The sequence below is a fragment of the Pseudorasbora parva genome, chromosome 1 (assembly GCF_024679245.1).
Source record: "Pseudorasbora parva isolate DD20220531a chromosome 1, ASM2467924v1, whole genome shotgun sequence".
Classification (NCBI taxonomy): domain Eukaryota; kingdom Metazoa; phylum Chordata; class Actinopteri; order Cypriniformes; family Gobionidae; genus Pseudorasbora; species Pseudorasbora parva.
In genome coordinates this window covers 14,738,409-14,755,221 of record NC_090172.1, presented here as the reverse complement: position 1 = coordinate 14,755,221, position 16,813 = coordinate 14,738,409, and the positions used below count along the sequence as shown (strand labels likewise).

Here is a 16,813-nt window from a genome sequence, read left to right as displayed (position 1 = left end):
AACTGTGGGGTTGCAATAAGAACAGTATAGTGCAAATAGGACTTTATGCTGGCTGTACTGTACTGTTTATTTAAGTCATAACAATAAGTGCGTTTACATGTACGTTCTTAAGCTAATTATCCTAATAAGCTGACAATGTTCATGTAAACGCGGTAACCCGTTTTCTTTTATTGGAGTAAGGTCATAAACGGCGTAAGCATAAACCGGTTGGAATAGGTCGTTTTTTGCCTCTTACCCTGATTTTGAGCGGCATGTAAACGCATTAACCTGCTTTCTGCCGGCTTATTGAAGTGTGCATGTGTGATAGGTGACAAAAACGCAAACTTAGAGCAGATTTACATGCATCCAGACAGAGCGAGCTAGTGTTTTGCATGAAATAAGAACATATATCACAAGCACAGACTCTTTCTAAGACCTAGAATATTGTAAAGATGTGTTCTTCTCTTCTCATGCAGCAGAAGAAGAAGAGGTTCAGTCAAAACGGTGCATCTGTAACTGCATGAGAGTATAATATGAGCCGTGAATCTCCCGTTGACACAATACGTAACATTTGGAATATTTCAAGTCAGATACGGACAATATTATTTTTGACGTCACTACAAGGAAGTATGCCAGTTTATTTCTAGGCTTGGTTGTGTTTATGGGGCACCGTAGTCTGGATGCCAACCGAACTTAGCCCCGCCCACAATATTTTTAGGTCGGGCAGTTCGGTCTGGGCTTGCTCCATAGAGGAGTAATTATCCCTGAACAGAAACTGTTTAATGAAATCATCAGGACGGCCTTTAGACGATGATGGACAGATGATAAACAGTAACGGAATCATGCACGTCATCAAAGAGGCTTGGATTATATTTGTTTGAATCCTAAACGGAGAGCTTGCTTGTGTATGCATTCACCATTACAATTTCTCTCAGAAATGATGATCATGTTGGGTAAGTACTCTGTGTATCATTAAATTCTTTTATTTTTTAGAACACCGGCAAAGATCGTGTATTCCAGCTTGTTTTCAGCGCGCGTGCAGACGGGGTTGCCAAGTTTTTACAAAAAAACCCGCCAACTACTAGCCCTAAACTTCTCGGGGGGTTCTCCGGGGGAAAAATGGCGTTTGGGGGGTAAAATGTGTGTTATTTTGGCAAGGTTGCCTGCTAAAATTCGCACTCATGGGTCTATATATCACAATATATTGTAGTATCACAATAGTCGCTTCAACCCGCGGACATAGAAAACAACCCACGGAAAAAACGCAGACTTGACAACACAGTGCAGTTGAACTATGTTGACATTTGACAATGCGTCGCTTCGTTGCTCTGATTTGTTGTAGGTCTATCCAATTGAGGTCTTTCCTGGTTCGGTTGAAACACGCCTTATAATCACAGCCCAATGGAGCAGTTTCAGACTCATATTCTGACTAGAATTGAGTATGACCACGTCAGGCTAGGGGCACAGTAAAACTTAAAGCGTCTTTTTTTTTTTAAACAGTATTTTTCGTATATTTTACCTTTATTTCACACCGCTGTCTCCACTGTCCTTTGAACGGCTCGTTTGCTTCCTGTTTATGAAGCCCATCCCTCAAAAAACTCAATGGTCTTAGATTGGTTAGATGGCCAAATGTAGTTTCGTGTATTTTTATTGGCTGAAGTGCCAAACACAGGTTGTCCAGAAACGCCACACCACGCCCCTTACCATTACGGGCAGAAGTCACATGTGCAGTTTCTAGCAAAGGTTTATGATGTCACTAACCCGGGAAGAAGCACTTTGTAGTCCAAACCAGCTGTTTTTGTAGGCAATAAACTGCTGTAACTTTAAAAGAAAATATCTCCGTTTGCATTGAACTTTCAGCGCTGTAACTTTGCAGATACTGTGTAATGATACTGCTAGAGCAGTATCATTACACATTAACTAAAGTTAAAAAAGTGAAATTGCATGCAACCACCCCTTTAATAGTCATGTTAACGCAGTTTACTTGTGTTGTCAGTTTATTGTGCTCACTGTCACTAATTACGTAGCCTATCATGTTAGCGCCCTCTACTGTTTCCCACTGCTTTCTCCCTTCCCCTTGCGATTTTGTCTATAACGCGAATATAAGACGTCCCCCTAATTTTTTTGCCTATTTTTAGGACACAAACCTCGTCTAATATTCTGGTATATACTGTATATTAATTGTCAATGGCAAAGTCCACAACGTGAGGGAGCTTTATGTTTCTGGGACTTTAATCGCACAGGCCCATTCCCCAATGCTGACCCGAGACATTCTTGAGTCATGTTACACATTGTAAAGAACATGGTACGAACAAACAGCTTCCTAAAGCACCAGCAGTATTTTTCCTTCCCTTTAGTTAGGCTCTTTTTCACAAAAGCTTCACCTCACTTCATATCACTATAGAGACCTGTCTGTTGTCAAAGCAATTAGTGTTGAAGAAAGACAGTGGTGGCCATCCTTGACAAATCAGCCTAAACTACCAGGGTGCATCTGTTCTACTGCACTTATTATGTCTATAATATTATCTTTTTGACATCAACAAACAGAGATTCCCTACCTCCAGACAAACCTTTCTAACCCTGTATGACGGAAGACACCATATCTGAAGCAGCAGATTCGAGCAGAAGTCAGAGGAGCCTTTGATATCCTCAAAGATTTGATTCTTTCTTTTAACAAGACACATTTTGTTCAGCTTAACCCAGCAGGGCTTCGCTGACATTCGACATTGTTTAATCCCTTGTGAACAGAATGACACAATGAACATGATTCCACGATCCAACAATCCCCCACTGCCACAATACAGTCTCCTTTTAGATCCAGTGCCACAAGACTCCTCCTGGCTGACTTAAAGGGTTAGTTCACCCAAAAATGAATTCTGTCAATAATTACTTACCCTAATGACGTTCCACACCCGTAAGACCTCCGTTCATCTTCGGAACACAGTTTAATATATTTTATATTTAGTCCAAGAGCTTTCTGTTCCTTCATTGAATGTGTGTACGGTATACTGTCCCTTTCCAGAAAGATAATAAAAACATCATCAGAATCTCTTGAAGCATCGAAAATACATTTTGGTCCAAAAATAACAAAAACTACGACTTTTTTTAGCATTATCTTCTCTTCTGTGTTTGTTTCAATCCTCAAATAAAAATTCAAACAGTTATGAATCAGCGTATTGATTCATGATTCGCCAATGTCACGTGATTTCAGCAGTTTGACACGCGATCCAAATCATGAATCAATACACTGATTCATAACCGTTCGAATTACTAAATATAAAATATTTTAAACTGTGTTCCGAAGATGAACAGAGGTCTTACGGGTGTCAAACGACCTTAGGGTGAGTCATTAAGGACAGAAGGAAGTGCATCCTTTTTGTTTTCTTTGTTTTACAAAAGCAAAAAATATATTCTGAAATGTACACAAAAATATTTTTGCATTCTTACTCTTATCTGTATGACCATAAGTTATTTCCGCTATGAACCTTATGCGGCAGAGAAACAAGCGCACAGCCATCTTTAGAATTTTGCGTTTGAACTAGAGGTCTACAAGGAGGACCCAAGACCCGAGGACCCAAGGCCCGACCCAGGACCCGTACAGGTTTGGATCTATATTTTAAATGGTTAGCCAGTTCCAGGTCGGGTCCCAATTTATTACTTTGGGTCCTGGATCTGTTTAACATTGTCTATAATACCCAAGTCGATCGGACACCCGTTCGTGATCAGAGTCGGTCAGTGCTGTCCATGATTTGTAACATGCAACCAGTGATTTGTACTCTTGGACTCGGTCTCGAGACCATATTTTAAAGAGTTACTTCAGCGATTAGCATATGGCTTTGTATCAGTAGAAACCCTGGAGTATATTAAAATAATTGTTGACTGTTGGTAACTGGACATCACAACCTATTCATCATTAAACTAAAAATGCAGTCAGCTAAAAATAGAAAAATATATTCTGTTCAGAAAAGTTTCACCATCTTGTGAAACAACACCCCAAAATCGGGGGTGTGCATACTAATATGGTCTATTATGGAAATATGCATCATGCACTCTGTACATGGACCCCTGTGTACACATAAAACAAAATACAATAATAGCAGTGTAGGAATTTTTTGAGCCTCGACAAAATCTCATAGAGAATGGCTAAGGGATAAAAAAAATACATCTGCTAAATTTGGTGTTGGCGATTAGGAATGTGATACTTTTAGCTGTTACAACTCTAAACTAAACACAGTATGATGCAAATGAAAGAACTGTTTTGCCAAGAACAGACATAGGTCCTTCTCAAAAAATTAGCATATTGTGATAAAGTTCATTATTTTCCATAATGTAATGATACAAATTAAACTTTCATGTATTTTAGATTCATTGCACACCAACTGAAATATTTTAGGTCTTTTATTGTTTTAATACTGATGATTTTGGCATACAGCTCATGAAAACCCAACATCAAAAAATTAGCATATGTCACCCAACCAATAAAAGAAAAGTGTTTTTAATACAAAAAAGTCAACCTTCAAATAATTATGTTCAGTTATGCACTCAATACTTGGTCGGGAATCCTTTTGCAGAAATGACTGCTTCACTGCGGCGTGGCATGGAGGCGATCAGCCTGTGGCACTGCTGAGGTGTTATGAAGGCCCAGGATGCTTCGATTGCGGCCTTAAGCTCATCCAGAGTGTTGGGTCTTGCGTCTCTCAACTTTCTCTTTACAATATCCCACAGATTCTCTATGGGGTTCAGGTCAGGAGAGTTGGCAGGCCAATTGAGCACAGTAATACCATGGTCAGTAAACCATTTACCAGTGGTTTTGGCACTGTGAGCAGGTGCCAGGTCGTGCTGAAAAACGAAATCTTCATCTCCATAAAGCTTTTCAGCCGATGGAAGCATGAAGTGCTCCAAAATCTCCTGACAGCTAGCTGCATTGACCCTGCCCTTGATAAAACACAGTGGACCAACACCAGCAGCTGACATGGCACCCCAGACCATCACTGACTGTGGGTACTTGACACTGGACTTCAGGCATTTTGGCATTTCCTTCTCCCCAGTCTTCCTCCAGACTCTGGCATCTTGATTTCCGAATGACACGCAAAATTTGCTTTCATCCAAAAAAAGTACATTGAACCACTGAGCAACAGTCCAGTGCTGCTTCTCTGTAGCCCAAAGTGGCTTGACCTGGGGAATGTGGCACCTGTAGCCCATTTTCTGCACATGCCTGTGCACGGTGGCTCTGGATGTTTCTACTCCAGACTCAGTCCACTGCTTCCGCAGGTCCCCCAAGGTCTGGAATCGGTCCTTCTCCACAATCTCCCTCAGGGTCCGGTCACCTCTTCTCGTTGTGCAGCATTTTTTGCCACACTTTTTCCTTCCCACAGACTTCCCACTGAGGTGCCTTGATACAGCACTCTGGGAACAGCCTATTCGTTCAGAAATTTCTTTCTGTGTCTTACCCTCTCGCTTGAGGGTGTCAATGATGGCCTCTGGTCAGCAGTCAGGTCGGCAGTCTTACCCATGATTGCGGTTTTGAGTAATGAACCAGGCTGGGAGTTTTTAAAAGCCTCAGGAATCTTTTGCAGGTGTTTAGAGTTAATTAGTTGATTCAGATGATTAGGTTAATAGGTCGTTTAGAGAACCTTTTCATGATATGCTAATTTTTTTAGATTTGAGATTTTGAGTTTTCATGAGCTGTATGCCAAAATCATCAGTATTAAAACAATAAAAGACCTAAAATATTTCAGTTGTTGTGCAATGAATCTAAAATATATGAAAGTTTAATTGTTATCATTACATTATGGAAAATAATGAACTTTATCACAATATGCTAATTTTTTGAGAAGGACCTGTAATTCCATATGCATATTTAAAAGGGACATGGATAAATTCCCATGCAAATATGGTAGCCAATCATAACAGCAGGCATTTATACTGTATTTAATAATATTAATATTATTTATATTATGCAAGGGCACATGGCAAATGTTATGTTACCAGACATCACAATCCTGTGGGAGTATGTGGACTGCTGTTGAGGCCATGTGATGCACTAGAGGTAACTGCAAGGATGCTGTTTGCAATAATTACATCATTGATCCCAAAACCAGTTCGCTGAATCTGTGGATGTTTTGAATTCAATGTGCAAGAAAATTGTGCAGTGTTCAAATTAAACTGATTAGATGTGTCCCACTGTACAAGCAAAACCTTGAGCTAAAAATCTAATTTTAGATCAACAGAAATTATTTGACTTGATATGATTTACTAGACAAAAAAAGTTGTAAAAATGCATTAATTTGTCAAGGACAGTACAATAAAGTTAAAAAACTTGTTTCCACTGCGGTCCTTGATGTAAAGCACAAACCTCACTATTATAAATAAAAAGCTGCAATAAGTTTCCACATTTGCAAAATTTACAATCAAAATTAAACAGCCACACAATACACTAATACAAATTCATCACTAAAACAACCTACCAACTTTTGACTTTCAAACTAAAACCAATCATTTTTAAAATACTTCTAATATTCAGTGGCAACTTATTCCACTCTTGAGCCCCTGATTATTCAGAAGACATACAGTACAACCATACAGTTTTAAAACTATATAATGTAACATCCATAAGACTTTGCTTAGTATTTAAACAATGTTTCTCACTAGAGAAATATCTATTAAAATATGTAGGCAATCTTTGATTGATTATTTTGTGTACCATTTTTAGTTTAAGATGTGCTTTCTATTGGTAACCAATCAAGATGTCTAAAAAGGATACATCAAGATGTGTAAAAAAAACCTAAAACACCAGTGTATCCGGAAAATATTTACACCGCTTCACTTTTTCCACATTTCTTTTTTCATTTTTTCCCCCATCAATTCTACAAATACCTCATTATGACAACGTGAAATAAGTTTGTTAGAAAAAAAGGGGGAAAAAAGGCCTCCTGGAGTTTACCAAAAGGCACCTGAAGGAATCTCAGACCACAAGAAACTAAATTCTAAAAACTTTCAGCATCATGCTGTGGGGATGTTTTTCAGCGACAGGAACTGGGAAACTAGTCAGGATCGAGGAAAAGATGAATGCAGCAATGTACAGAGACATCCTTGATGAAACCTCAGACTGGGGCGAAGGTTCATCTTCCAACAGAACAATGACCCTAAGCACACAGCCAAGAAAACAAAGGAGTGGCTACGGGACAACTCTGTGAATGTCCTTGAGTGGCCCTGCCAGAGCCCAGAGTAGAACACGATTAAACATCTTTGGAGAGATCTGAAAAATGGCTGTGCACTGACACTCCCCACCCAACCTGATGGAGCTTGAGAGGTCCTGCAAAGATGAATGGAAGAAACTACACAAAAAAGGTGTGCCATGCTTGTAGTATCACACTTAAAAAGACTTGAGGCTGTACTTGGTGCCAAAGGTGCGTCAACAAAGTATTGAGGAAAGGCTGTAAATACTTATGTACATGTGAATTTTCTTTTTCTTTTTCTCTCAGTTTTTTCTTTTAATACATTTAAAAATAAAAATAAAACTTCTTTCACATTGTCGTAATGGGGTATTATTTGTAGAAATGAGGAAAAAAATATGAATTTAATGCATTTTAGAATAAGACCGTAACATAACAAAATGTGGAAAAAGGGAAGCGTGGTGAATACTTTGCACTGTAGTTTGTGGCGTAAGAAACACAGGTGATTTCAAACCATGTTTTCTTTTTTTCACTGCAGTTTTCACTTAAATACTTTTTAAATACTCATTTAGTCAATACTGTTTTATGATTATATTTTAAATTATTATGTTTCCTTATAGAAAATAATATTGTTTGCGCTAATGCCATATTCTATTTTTGCCATACTCCTCTTTGAAAAATATACTTTATATCAGACAACAGAATGAGACCCATGGTTCTTTCCCCACCATCCCAAACTCTAGAAGTTTTTTTTTTAAATAATTTGGGTCAAATTAAATAATTTACATAATGACTGCAGAGCATCATAATTATTCCCTATTCTGTACGTATATTCAAATCACCCATAATAATACATTATTTTGTCAAAGCATCATAATTACTGAAAACAAACTCAAGTCCCTTGTAAAATCTTTTTGACTTATGGTGCACGATAACAATCTCCAAACATTGGCTTAGTTTTAGGTATTAACAAGTCCAAGAACAATAACTCATGTTTAATATTAATTTATAATTGTGCCTTCACATGGATTCTCAGACTTATCATAAATACAAGTTTCCTAGGTATAAACTGCAAATGAACACCTTTCCATTTCGGATGCGGTGAGAACGTAATCACGATTTCAGCACATGAATGCAGCATAACACATTAAAATGAATGTCCGATACAAACACCCATTCCTTGTCTGTTGTGATCCTTCCTAATTACCAGAGGTGGAAAGAAACTATTTACAAATACTTTCGTTTACAGTACTTTTTCTACTGTACCCCTTTTTATTATTAAACATTTTTTAATAATTTTGACAATTATTTTACTTAAGTAAAACCACCATTATTGGCATATTTGGCATTAACTCCTTGCATTTAAATGCACAAATTAGGGCTGTCACGATTATAAAATTTGGCTAATGATTAATTGTCTAAAAAATAATGGTGGTTATGACGATTAACTGCCAGTTTTAAGGGCTTTGAGGATTATGATGATTAACTGTCTGTTTTAGGGCTTTGTCATACATTTTTGGTGTGCTTTGTTTATTAATTGTGATTAATTTAATCCTTCGTAGGTTAAAAATGTTTTGATGCAAGATTAGAATTAACACCTTTAATATTAAAGTAATTTATTCAACTTAGTAAATAACTGAAATAATCGCAACAGATGGGCCAATCAACAAAAAAGAGCCATAAAATGTATCATTTATATACACTAAACTACACACTACACTCTAAAAAATGCTGGGTTCAAAAAAAAACATGTTGGGTTGAAAATGGACAAACACAGAAATTGGGATGTTTGAACCCAGTGAATGGAACCATTCAAACAAGCCAATTTCTGGGTTTGTCCATTTCCAACCCAGCTTAGGTTGGTTTCAACCAAGCATTTCTTAGAGTGTAAAGAGAGAAATACCAAATCAATAAAACTATATGATCATTAGCTATGACAAAATTTTTTTTTAACTAAATGAGAATTCAGCAGCAAAAAGCAAAAAGTTATTGAAAAAAATATAGTCATTTGATCAAATCTATGTTAATAAAAACACATAATGAATTACTATTTGTATTATAAAATACATCCATGTATGATTCTATTATTTATATTATTTATAATTATTTATATTATTTATGTACATTGCATTTATAATTGAAATGATACAAATCATAAAATCAAAGCTTATTTAAAATGTATTGTGCAAGTTTTTAATGGGGCAATAAGATATGATATATATATATGACAGAACAAGATAGGCTTTTAATAATCTTTCAGTGCAAAAAAGTGTGATAATATGAAACAAAACAAAGTGAAACAAACTTATGCTCATCAAGGGTGCATAATGATGTGCTTAAAGCAACATTGAGTCACTCATGTGCTTATTGAAAAGTTCACGACACAAAGAGAAGAAATGTCGAGCTCACAAATCCTTGTGTATATTTGTTCAACAGTTTATTGATAATTTGTTTCTCCGCCGTTTTAAATTCCAGTTATTGTGCGTTTGATGTCAATTCATAGTCCTGGTGTTGTGTGAGATTACAGTAGTACGACATGACCCAATGACATAAGGTCCTTTTATGCAAATCCCCAACCATTATCATATCAAGTATTATTATGGGAATAATCTTGGAATGAGCTTTACTTTGCTGCTGACAGTCGTAACAGAATCAGAATGAGGGAAGACGAGTTTCCGTGAACTTTATTTTACCAATATAAATATTCTTCTGTCATTCACATAAGCTATGAAATGGCTTCAGATGATTTTGAATATAGTGCACAAAAACTTAATTGGTGCTTGTCTATTTCTTTTGGTCTATAACTCCCCCCTGTGCCATAGGCCTATAAAATAGCGTAATAATCAAATAGTTTGATTAGGTTAGATCAAATAACTGCGACCAGACAGTTATTTAATTATCGCAACAGGCCTATCACAAATGTAAACATTTTACATTAAAATAGTCTTCAAAAAAAACGTCCAAAACCTCTGCGTTCTCAGCATGCTTTCGATCAAAAACAAATTCTCCACACCGCTCCCCCATAGTCCGCCATGCCCAACTCCCCTCTCCAAACGGGACCCTGAAGCCGACTCAGCATCAGAGTATATGAGTGGAGTGGAGCAGCAGCATTTACCCCACTCCAGCTCTGCTCCAGGTTCACCGTTTCCCAATACCTGCTCACCGCTCCCCTCCTCGCTTATTGATATTAGAAACGCCGCTCCATCTTCGCTCCGAGGAAATTTGTGGCTAAAGTATTTAAGTAAGATCTGCAATATCACAAAAGTTCGGTTTACTTACATTAAAGGGTTTGTTCACCTAAAAATTTAAATTCTGTCATTAATTACCTACCATAATGTTGTTCAACACCCGTAAGACCTCCATTCATCTTCGGAACACAAATGAAGGTATTTTTTTTTAAATCTGATGGCTCAGACAGGCCTTCATTGACACCAATGTCCTTTCCTCTCTCAAGACCCATAAAAGGCACTAAAGACGTCGTTACAAATCCCATCTCACTACAGTGGTTCTACAATAATTTTATGAAGTGACGAGAATAGCTTTTGTGCACAATAAAACTAAATAACGACTTTCAAAACAAACCGAACCGCTACGAATCAGTGTTTCGATTCATGATTCGGATCGTGTGTCAAACTGCCAAACTGCTGAAATCACGTGACATTGGTGATCCGAATCATGAATCAATCCGCTGATTCACAGTCATGCATGAGCAAATGCATATGTTTCTGAATGTATCCCATGAAGACTATTTCTACCTGTTGCCTGGCAACATTAGAGTGCTGACTCGGGTCCAGAATTGTGTATTTCGAATTTATATGTCTCTTCATCATCCTCAGGATCTATTGTGCATGCCGACCACTCTATGTTCTTCTCTACCCCCCCTCAATGAAGGCCTTTCTGAGCCATCGGATTTCATCAAAAATATCTTAATTTGTGTTCTGAAGATGAACGGAGATCTTACGGGTGTCAAACGACATTAAGGTAAGTAATTAATGACATCAATTACATTTACAACAATAGTTTTTGAATAGTATAAAGTGCAAGATCAGCAATATTAGACAAACATTATTTGATACTTATAAAGAACAGTGGAAATTAGAGATACTAAGAAAGCCTCAATTAAGAAATTATGCACAGTTTAAGGAAAATTTCTTTATTGAATCGTATGTCAAATATAATTTGAAAAGAAGACAGAGGTCTCTATGTGCTCAGCTTAGAGCTGGTGTGCTGCCCCTAGAGGTGGAAGTGGGGCACTTTAAGGAATCCTAGAGTAGGATATGTTCTGTATGTGATTTATGTGTGGTGGAGGATGAATTTCATTTGATGTTTTATGACCCAGTGTATAATAATAAAAAAATTGGTTTGTATAATATGATGCAACAGGAAAAACCCGGATTTGTTTTGGTTACCCGAAGGTGAAATTATGTTTTGGTTATTTGAAAATAAAAAAAATTGTATGGCAGCCTTTTTTGAGAAGGCATGGACATTACGACAAAAGACTTTGTACCCTGACAGGAGGAAATTTAGTTGTGATTATGTCAGGATGTTGTGGCTTATTATATTGCATGTATATACCGTAATACAATTTTGATGGTCATCTTTCCTAATGATTGGATAGTGTCATATAAGCCCATGTAGGCTGGGCATCATGAGTGCATGACACTGCAAAAATAAAAATGAAAAAATGAAAAATATTAATTAATTCATTCGTTCGTTCGTTCGTTCGTTCGTTCATTCATTCATTTATTCATTCATATTGACAGAATTTAAATTTTTGGGTGAACTAACCCTTTTAAATAAAAAAAAATACAAGAACAAAAACAATAGGAGATATAGTTTCATCGTGGTTCAGGAGTTTCAACGTGGTTTATTGCAAACTTTCTTTTTTCATGCCAAGCTTAGGCTTCATCAGCATTAAAATTTAAACATAATTGCTGCTTTTGCAGTGCAAATTTTGTTTAGAAAGATGAAATTAGTAGGTTTTCATCGGTTATTTTATCTACGGGTCACATTACAGATTTCTGCTCATTTAAAATCAGATACAGGTAATCGTAAGCAAATCATGAACTTTAAGATTACATTTGTTTGAATGCATTAGAGAGAGCATTTGCATGTGGAATTATGTGTACCTGTTTAAAATGTGCTTTTACCCGATCATGTTCAGAATGTAGAAAATACAACAAAAATTCCTTGAACTATAAGATCCCGCTCATGTCCACTGTCGTCATCATAAACCTGTACATTCTTTCTGATTTGAGAGATCCATCTGAATCAAGCTAGTTAAATGTGTTTAATGTGTGAGTTCTGACTAAAAATACTGTTATATTATAGGCCGTTGGCATGAATTGTACTTGTGATGGAGCGGTAGTGGAGCGCACTCGGAGCACATGAAAACCACGACGCACCGACTTTTAAAAACTCTGCTCCTCACTCCATTCAAAACCACCTCCCTCCACTCCTTGCTCCGCTTCCACTCCACTCCGCTCACATACGCTGCTCAGCTTCCATCCCATTCCCAACCACGCCATCATCCGTTCAAAGGTAAGGAGTGTTATTAAACCTGCATTAAACCTATATCTGCTTGATGCTCATACCTGCACAATAGCAATATTTTGTTTAGCCAAGCATGATTTGGAATCCAAAACTCGACCTTTGTTTGAGCCTGGACAAACTACTCCATTAGGACCTGGACAGGGGAGAATGTCACCTGACAATAACAGACATAGGACATAGCGTTGGGGTGGGTGTTTTGAGATGAAGGGTCAGGACGAGTAGCCTAGCCTATTCACCACGTCACAACATTCTTCAGATAAAAATTTAAGCACTGCTTATTATCATTAAGCTTTGCTTGATGGACACATAAAAATAATAAATGGCAAAGCCGAAATCACAATGTCATATCCACCTGAAGTGCAATTTCGTTCCATTCCCAATACTTCTTAGATTGAGGGAAGCACAATTTTCTGCATTTAATGCTTTAAATGCTAAGCAACGTGCATAGCAGACTATTTTATTGGAAGTTCCTTTGGAAATTGTGAATCTTCTCATGTGGTGCTTGAAGATTCTTTGAAAACTGCAGGGGTTAGGGATTAGGCTCAAGGTTAAACTGAGGTATTAGATCATGATTATTGTTAGTCGAGGCCTCGTTGCTGTAGCGCTGACAATGGATTACGCTACATAAAGCCTGTAGGATTATTTCAGCTGCATCCATGGCTACTGCATCACAAATGAAGAGCTTATGCATAAACAACCAAAAACACAGGAAACTGCAGGAAAACTATATTCACAGTCATGCATGAGCAAATGCATATGTTGCTAAATGTATCCCATGAAGACAACTTCTACCTGTTGCCTGGCAACATTAGAGTGCTGACTCGGGTCCAGAATTGTGTATTTTGAATTTATATGTCTCTTCATCATCCTCAGGATCTATTGTACCACTCTATGTTCTGCTCTATGATGTTTGTGTGGTTTTTACATTAAAAAACATGTGACATTAAAAAAGAGGCTCTTTCCTGAACGCTGGGTTTTGATGGGTGTGCAGCACTGTGGAGACTTGGAAGTAAACGCCCACGGCTAGGATTGGATAAGATTTGCATATTTAATGAGCTTCAGCTCCCCTGTCAGTTCAGTTCACATGAAGGAGGGATTCTTTTGAAAGCGGCAACTGGAATGATTCTCTCGACCACAGGGCTTGTAAACTTCTTCATCTAACAAACACAATGACTTATTTCTCATTCACCCGGGATTGAACTGAATATAATTTTTATATTACATGGCCCACCCAAATGGTGGATATAAGCACGAACCGCGCGCACGCGCACACGCACTCACACGTGAGCGTGCCCTTTAAATGTCAAGTCAAGAGAGAGTGAACAGCGCAGATCAAGAAAGGAATATTATTTCACTATTTGAGATCCACTGGCCGTTTTGGAAATCTGGAAAACACACAGTCACGTCAAGTCACGTCACGTTGAGCTTTGCGAGCCCTGGCCCATACATGTATGAGCCCAGCATGCCAAAGGTATGCTCTGTTAGACACGTGCACATAATCAAAACTATCTAAAACAATGCAATACTATCACCTATAAAATTTTGTTTTACATAAGTGCCTGATTCCTGTCGGATCCAATATAGAAGGCACAGCGTTTTAATCTAATTGGCCTTCATTTATCAATCTTGCGTAGAAACGGGTGTATATGTTGGCGTAAGATTATGCTTACACTCCTCTCGCAGCCTGATTTATGAAGCTGTGCGTACCTCTGCAATCCAGGTGTACGCAATACCTGCCCTTGATAAATGCCACGGCTAAAAATGATCGTCATTAGAATAACACGCGCCTATATATTCAAGTCTCCACCTCCCCCACGCCCTCATTTTACGCCATGAACACACGGAAGACGGCAAAGAAGGGAAACTTCTCCAACGTGGAGATGGGCGTGTCTCAATCATCTTGCTAGTCCCCTAGTCAGGGCACTGATTAGGACATAAGTCAACGGGCTGACTCCCTGATCAGTGCCCTGACTACTGAACTAGTGAGATGATTGAGCCGCGCCCATCAAGAGCATCACCAGGGAAGTGGAAAAAGCGGAATTAAATGAAATAGCTGTTTGGATGAGAAATTATCACAATGCATTATTTTACAGAACATGTTTTGAAACAATTAGCATTTAATTTCGTATCACGGTACATGTATTGGGGTGTACGATATGATGATGATGTAATGTGGAGTAGCCTACCATTCATTCACATTAATAATTGCATGACAATTTGAAAGATTCTTTTTATTATTATGATTTTTATTATTAATGACGCTTATTGTTATTTAGAAGAAGAATGTCGTTATTATTTATTTTATTATTATTATTTAAAAGAAGAAGAATGTCCTTTTTATTATTTTGTCAGTCTGAATTATTTTCAGTCCCAGTCCATGTGCAGCTGCCGGGCCTAATCCTGAACCGTCAGGTAAAGTGCACAGCCTCGCAACTGGAGGAATACATGCCTACAAATCAAATGCTTGGTATCACACAAATTAAACATTGAAGTCCATGTTGCACAAAAATAAACACTAAAGTTTATAATTACTATGCTGTTGTTGTTGTTTTTTACAGTGGGTCATGAAATAGCGTATATTTGTCAGTGCGTTTTGTGGTGTTAGGAATTGTTTTTCATTTTCCCACTAACTCAAAACGTGCGTACACCACCTCCTGAGCTGGCGTAGGATTTTAGCGTGCCGTACGCCAACGTCCATATTGATAAATCGCAAAGTCACCTTGGGTTTGGGTGTACGCAAGGTGTACGCTGGAAATTTGGTGTATGCACTTTTGATAAATAAGGGCCAATATGTCTGCAAATCCAGCATCGACCTGAGACTTGCTTACAAACAATTCCGCAGTGAAATGAAGCGAGCTTGCGTACATTGTCTTCCCCACATGAGCTGGAACTTCATAAAATAAATTAAGTATAACACATTCCTTATATTAGGATCCAAAGGAAGCTTATGCAAGGACTGTGTTCTTCCACAACCAGGAATAGTGCACTATCTTGCTATCTTCATCATGTTTATTGCTGCTGACTAGCACAATCCAAATAGCTCCTTGAATCTTAATTAGACATGCTTATTATTCTGTAGAGGCGTATAGATATGGCGTGGATGCTGTTTTCTGGGCCTGGTGTCTATAAAAGCTTTTCTTTGACTAACAAGGAAGTTTTCAGCTCTAAAACTTAGAGGATATTCTTATATTTACCATGACCTTATATATCAAAAGCTCAAGGGAAAGTTGATTCCTCAATTTATCACCCCTTTAAGGTGTTAAATATTCACTGGTTCCCGCATCCTTTCATCCATGAACTACTAACTTTGCTACAATAATAATTAGTTTTTTTCTGGTCTTCAAATGTTGGTCTTTTTGGGCATGGAAGGTAATTTTTATATCTCATATTACTGCAGTAATCCTGCCCAGAAATCACTCTTCAATCAGACCAGAGGCCAAATTACTCAATCTTCTCAACCAGTCCCAGATTGAAAAAGGGGAGTCTACAGTGGTTGGTTGGACAGTCAGAGCAAGGAAGAGATGTTATTAACTCACCTTTGGCTGGGCCTCCACTTCCACCACCTGGTTTCTGTTTGTGATGCCCTTGACAAGAGTCTCTACCGTCCCATTGAACTTCATGAAGACCACATAGGTGGCGTAGACAAGCAGCATGCTGATACTCTCCAAGTATGTGATGTAGTTATCCAGGAAGAAAACTATGAGCATAATGAGGCCGATTATGTAGAAGGTGACGTCCCTGAAAAGAGGCCACCACGTCAGGTTCAGGATCTCTTTCGAGAACACAGCACACATTCCAATGACGAACAAGATGTTGAACACAGCGGAGCCTACAATGGTTCCAATGCCCACGTTACTGTGGGAAATGAATACGCCGATGACAGAGGTGAAGAGCTCAGGAGCCGAGCCCCCGGCCGCCATGAAGGTGGCGCCCGCCACGTCATCTGAGATCTTCAGTTTCTCTGTGATAACCGTGAGCGCGGGGACAAAAAACTCATCGCAAACGATGGCGAGGGCAATGAACATGTAGATCATGCCGAACATGTGCAAAACGACAGCTCCGCGCCGACGGTCCTCCAGGCTGAACAGGTCAGTCGGATAGTCCCC

The 16,813-nt window shown here is 38.3% G+C and overlaps 1 protein-coding gene across 10 annotated transcripts in view; it reads right to left on the bottom strand.

Annotated features, from left to right (window-relative positions):
* LOC137053048 (sodium/potassium/calcium exchanger 2-like) overlaps positions 1–16,813 on the bottom strand; it is a 106,646-nt gene that overhangs the window by 87,600 nt on the left and 2,233 nt on the right. For 5 of the 10 annotated variants that reach the window (XM_067428939.1, XM_067428965.1, XM_067428947.1 and 2 more), the window contains exon 2: positions 16,244–16,813. This exon is cut by the window's right edge and continues 409 nt beyond it. In XM_067428939.1, the coding sequence (XP_067285040.1) occupies positions 16,244–16,813 (570 nt within the window). The remainder of the gene's footprint in view (positions 1–16,243) is intronic. The other 5 variants (XM_067428932.1, XM_067428953.1, XM_067428959.1 and 2 more) reach the window with 1 other exon arrangement.